General features: G+C 52.2%; 1 protein-coding gene across 1 annotated transcript in view; it reads right to left on the reverse strand.

Annotated features, from left to right (window-relative positions):
• Window positions 1–5,801, reverse strand: part of cog5 (component of oligomeric golgi complex 5) — a 44,936-nt gene extending 39,135 nt beyond the window's left edge. Inside the window, exons 1-6 of the mRNA XM_056587887.1 lie at window positions 5,694–5,801; window positions 4,715–4,854; window positions 4,348–4,405; window positions 3,678–3,732; window positions 3,513–3,582; window positions 799–919 (exon numbers count right to left, since the gene is read on the reverse strand). Coding sequence (XP_056443862.1) covers window positions 799–919; window positions 3,513–3,582; window positions 3,678–3,732; window positions 4,348–4,405; window positions 4,715–4,854; window positions 5,694–5,739 — 490 coding nt within the window. The 5' untranslated portion in view covers window positions 5,740–5,801. The remainder of the gene's footprint in view (window positions 1–798; window positions 920–3,512; window positions 3,583–3,677; window positions 3,733–4,347; window positions 4,406–4,714; window positions 4,855–5,693) is intronic.
• Between the last annotated feature and the right edge of the window lie 326 nt (window positions 5,802–6,127).

Below are 6,127 nucleotides of genomic sequence, written 5' to 3' on the forward strand. Positions count from 1 at the left end.
GAGTTAGGGTGGAGTTAGGGGGGAGGTGTGGAGGTATAGGGTGGAGTTAAGGTGGAGGTGGGATGGAAGTAGGGTGGAGGTATAGGGTGGAGTTAAGGTGGAGGTATAGGGTGGAGTTAGGGTGGAGGTGGGATGGAAGTAGGGTGGAGGTATAGGGTGGAGTTAAGGTGGAGGTACAGGGTGGAGTTAAGGTGGAGGTATAGGGTAGAGTTAAGGTGGAGGTACAGGGTGGAGGTATAGGGTGGAGTTAAGGTGGAGGTATAGGGTGGAGGTATAGGGTGGAGGTACAGGGTGGAGGTATAGGCTGGAGTTAAGGTAATAGGGTGGAGTTAAGGTGGAGGTATAGGGTAGAGTTAAGGTGGAGGTACAGGGTGGAGGTATAGGGTGGAGGTACAGGGTGGAGGTATAGGCTGGAGTTAGGTTGGAGGTATGCGGAGTTAGGTGGAGTTTAGGTGGGGGTGGACGGTGGTCAGGTGGGTGGTCTCGGGGGGGCCCCCCCCTCACCCCCACTTTACCACAATAGCAAACAAACGGTCAAACACAGTCTGAACCCGGGTGAACTCCCGGCGGACGCGTTGTTGCCACGGCTACAAGCGGTGTGTAATGCACCCTGTTAACAGCGAGTTATCCGACCCGCTGTGGTACAGTGGGACAGCCGAGAGCGGCGCCGTACGGCTTCACCCGTTCATGTGTGTGTGTGTGTGTGTGTGTGTGTCTGTGTCTGTGCATCAGTGTGTGTGTGTGTGTGTGTGTGTGTGTGTGTGTGTGTGTGTGTGTGTGTGTGTCTCTGGTTCCTACCCAGTTCGTTGAGGCTCTGGGCCGCCTTGGTGATCTCCCGGCTGCCCGCCTGCAGCTGGGCCTGGAGCCGCTTGCTGAGGAACAGGATGCGGATGATCCTCCGCAGCAGGTCACAGGCCACCTGGGGGGGACAGGGGGACACTCAGACCTGGACCAGGGACACTCAGACCTGGACCAGCACTTAGACCTGGACCAGGGACACTCAGACCTGGACTAGCACTCAGACCTGGACCAGCACTTAGACCTGGACCAGGACTCACTCTCAGACCTGGACCAGGGACACTCAGACCTGGACCAGGGACACTCAGACCTGGACCAGGACCCACTCTCAGACCTGGACCAGGGACACTCAGACCTGGACCAGCACTTAGACCTGGACCAGGGACACTCAGACCTGGACCAGCACTCAGACCTGGACCAGCACTTAGACCTGGACCAGGAACACTCAGACCTGGACCAGGACCCACTCTCAGACCTGGACCAGGGACACTCAGACCTGGACCAGCACTCAGACCTGGACCAGCACTCAGACCTGGACCAGCACTCAGACCTGGACCAGGGACACTCAGACCTGGACCAGGGACACTCAGACCTGGACCAGGGACACTCAGACCTGGACCAGGGACAGATAGACCAGGACCAACACTCAGACTGGACCAGCACTTAGACCAGGACCAGGGTCATTCAGAACAGGACCCACACTCAGACCAGGACCAACACTCAGACCTGGAGCAGCACTCAGACCAGGACCTGGGACACTCAGTGCCGGACCAGATACACTTGACCGCTGCTACAGTCAAACACTTATTCACTTTTCCCTCATCGATTCCAGTCGGACGAAGCCACAGACAATAATCCATAAATCCCATTAGTCTGATTATTCAACTAAAAAGAAATAAACGTGTTCCCATCACATTGTCGTTTCTCATCCATCAGGGCTCCGGCTGAGAGCCCTCCGCAGTGGAGCTGATTCTCTCACAGCACGTTGAACTCTCTAATGGCTGACGGACGAACCTACGACACTCAAGTAACGGCTCCTGAATGTCGCCGACAGCCTCTCTGATGTCCGTTACGCAGGAAGGAAACAAACGGTAAATAGACTGCATTTACACCACGCTTTTCTAACCAGTGGCCACTCAAAGAGCTTAACAATACTGCCTCACATTCACCCATTCACGCACACATTCACACACCGACGGCGGCGTCGACCACGCAAGGCGACAGCCAGCTCGTCGGGAGCAGTCAGGGTCGAGGTGCCTTGCTCAGGGGACACACCGAGGAGCAGGGGATTGAACTAGCAACCTTCCGGTTACCGGACAACCCCTCTACCTCCTGAGCTACAGGCCGCCCCTGGGATGGAGACAACCACGAAAGGTTCACTACATCACTGTGGGTCTACTCCATAACGGACTCCATCGGCTGTTCATTTGCCGCACTGCTTCACTGCAGTGATGAACACTCAGTACAAACTATAGAACCGTTTAAAATAGACTCAACATGACAAACGCAGTGAGTGGTGTTCACTTTGTAGAGCGTGATGGCGTCGGCCTCTTCTAGCGGTCGCGGTGAAGGTCTGACTCCCAGAGAGGTGTAAAATAACGGAGGGTGGAATGGGACCCATGGCAACCGCGTATCGCTTACATACTGACCGTCTCCGCTCAGCCTCACCCCAGCGGGGGGGGGGGGGGGAGGGGAACAGACGGCTCCTCGCTCAAATCCAGAAAGGTCAGGTCACCTTAACACATGGTTCTGGTAAGTGACTCTTATTTTGAAAAGCCCGGTCAGCGCGGCACTCAGACAGACACCCCCTGCTGGGTCACGTCCTCACGGTTCAGATCGGACATATGGACCTCTTCCTGACGCCAGCCACACACACACGCACAGACGCTCACAGACATACACACACATAATAAAGAATAGTGCACAAACAGGAAATACTAATGACGATCCTGTTGAACCAGTACAAGCCCATATCTTAGGCCCTACTGCAGCGCTGGTTTACGTCACAGGCTCCCTCCCCAAACACACAGGGATGCTTGCACGAGCACGCACACGCGCACTCACACGCACGCACACGCACAAGCACAAACATGCGCGAGAACCAGTACACACACACACGCACGCACACACGCACACGGACGAGAACAAGCATGAGCGCGCACACACACACACACACACACACACACACGCACAAGCACGAACAAGCACGCACAGGCCGAATCACCCCCACACACGCGGTGCACCTGCACGCCTTCACCAGCCGACTGTAAACGGAGCGATCGCTCAGCACCAGGGACCGAGTGTGTTATGAAACGATCACAAACAGACCGGAGGACCGTCGGGGGTCTGTTTCGCCCGTCGGCACGCGAGCCAAACTGGTTCTCAGTGGTGGCTGGGGAATCACATCCAGTACCAACCAAGCTAGTGTTTTACAACCAAGATGGCCGCCAGCTCAACAAGGCCTGTCGCAATCATTCCAGGTCACCACACTACCGCCTCGTTCGCGTCCCTATTCGAGAGGACCGCAATCTCAATCACAGTGAAGGAGTGAGGAGAACCTCCCTTAAGAATCAGGGAACCTTGAGAAAGAACCTCCTTGACGGGACTGTGAGGAGTGGGACGGAGGCCCGACGGACCCCCAGTCCTCCCAGTCCTCCCCCCCCCCCACCAACACCCAGCTGGTACGGGCTGGAGCTCAAGGAGCTGGACCTCACCTGCAGTCTGGCGAGTTGGGTGGTCCGGGCCACGATCTTGTTGTAGGGGTCCACGATCTTAGAGCGCATCCTGGGGCGGGAACAAACACACGCTGTGATTGGAGGGGCTGGCGCTTTATCAAGGTGTATTTATAGAGGCCCTGGGTGCGTGGAGGAGGGACATACCTGTCAACAGCCCCTTGAAGAGCGTAGATCCTGGACTGCATCATCTGGAGGACCCCTGATGAACAAACGGTAAACGGACTGCATTTATACGGCGCTACTCAATCCACCACTCAAAGTGCTTTACAATATCGCCTCGCATTCACCCATTCACACACCCAGGGCGGTGTCAGTCTTGCAAGGCGACAGTTAGTGGGGAGGGGCCTTGCTCAGGGACACCTCGACACTCAGTTAGGAGGAGCCGGGGATCGAACCAGCGACCTTCCGGTTACCAGCCGACCCGCTCTACCACCTGAGCCACATGGCGCCCAAACAACAACAACACAAACGCTACTTCTTCTTCTCTGCTTCGCTCCAGGGTGAATGTAAGACGTACACATGCTTCCCTCTCTATACATCGTTTTCTAGCAAAGCCAAACTCAATAGATAATTCCCTGAACAAAAAACTCTGAACAAATTTTTGTCTGTCTTGTTTATATGTAACATTGTATCTTCGGATTTAAATTCGAAATCCTCTTCATAGTGTTTTAAAAATAAAAGCCTACAGGAAGTAAAGCTAATTTCAACATGAAGTGACGCATTGCATTGAGGGCTTTAATTAGGTGACCACCAGTGCCATCTGGTGGTCAGTCGGGAGACATGCAGGTATCATGATGCATAGCAGGAGACTCACCCTCCAGTGACTCTATCCCAGGGGCCTGGGCCAGCAGATCTTCATGCCTAGCAACCACCTGGCAACCGGGACAGGAGACAAGATGGAGTCGGTAACAGTGGGACGGTAGGACAAGATGGAGATGTGTGTGTGTGTGTGTCTGTGTCTGTGTGTGTGTGTGTGTGTGTGTGTGTGTGTGTGTGTGTGTGTGTGTGTGTGTGTGTGTGTGTGTGTGTGTGTGTGTGTGTGTGTGTGTGCGCGCGTACGTGCGCGTGTGTGTGCGTGCTTGGGTATCAGGTTGTGTGTGTGTCTGTGTGTGAATGCGTACCAGGCTGTGTCTGTGTCTGTATTTGTGCGTGTGTGTGTCTGTGCGTGCGTGTGTGTCTACCTGGCTGTGCAGCTCCCGGTCCAGTTGGCTGATGCCCTGAGCCAGCTTGGCCAGCTGCTCAGTGATGATGGCATGGTGGATGACCTGGGCGGTGTACGTCTTCACGTCAAAGCTCTCCGTCAGGAAGTCCACGTAGCACTCTGCAAACAGGGCGGTTACGGGAATAAACCAATGTTCAACGCTTCAACAACGAGGAAGAATTCAGGAAACTGACTCTAGTTTTTCCTTAGAAGCACAACAATATGGTGGATCGCCCTCATCACAAAAAAGTACTGACTTCTACTGAGAGAATGGTGCACTACTGAGAGGACGGTGCACTGACGTTACAGGTGCACTTTGTTTTGACATTACATTTACACACTTTAACCTATTGTGAAGTACTGGCACTGGGCCACTTATAGTTTATACTTTTTGTTCTGTATATCCTGTTCGCCTTGTATGTTCTGTATGTTTACTTTAGTATATTTTTGTTTCCCTAAGCACTACTACTATTTTTATTGTATTATGTCCTGTGTCTTCCAGTGCTGGTGTTCTGCAGTAACACAGGAATTTACCCTCCGTGGGATTAATAAAGTTGTATCTATCTATCTATCTATCTATCTATCTATCTACCTATCTACCTGTAAGTCCATTGTAGTGAAGAACGACGTTTTTAACCACACACTTCTCATAGTAGAGCCAGTGTGTCCTCAACACTAGATGTATTTAGTACCATTAGATGTATTCAGTACAAGATGTATTCAGTAACATTAGATTTATTCAGTACTACATGTATTCAGTAGTAGTAGTAGTGTCCAGTCTCTCTTTACGGGTTAAAGAGAGACTGGACGGTGAGCCGCTGTCATCGACCACATCAATCTTATTACTATCATAAGTAGTACTACTAGTATGAATTAAACGTTCCAAACACGTTCCGTTTGGACCGACAACACAGAACAGTATCAAGCACGAAAGGAGAAGAAAAAAGGAGCAGAATTACCATCTTTTAAAAGTGAATTCGTGGAAGATTCTCCTGTCGCCTCCATGTTGACGCTTTATCCCCGTGACGTCAGACTCCAGCGATGACATCAGCAGTGCGACTCCAAAGCCTGCATTGACCGCTACTGACCGCTAGGGGACAGTACCTTGACGACAGAGCCTGAAATGACCGCTACTGACCGCTAGGGGTCAGTACTGGGACTACAGAGCACACAGTGACCGCAACTGACCGCTAGGGCTCAGTACTGTGTCTACAGAGCCTGCAGTGACTGCTACTTACCGCTAGAGATCGCCTCTACTCTGGTATATGAAATTGTGTCCTATGCATTTACAGGTATAAATGAATCACTGCCGAAAGAAATTATATTAATTAGGTTGTCATTCTTATTTTATTCCTCATTTTGAATATATCTTTGTTCATGTTATTGACTCCTG

This window comes from Gadus chalcogrammus, chromosome 4 (assembly GCF_026213295.1).
Source record: "Gadus chalcogrammus isolate NIFS_2021 chromosome 4, NIFS_Gcha_1.0, whole genome shotgun sequence".
Classification (NCBI taxonomy): domain Eukaryota; kingdom Metazoa; phylum Chordata; class Actinopteri; order Gadiformes; family Gadidae; genus Gadus; species Gadus chalcogrammus.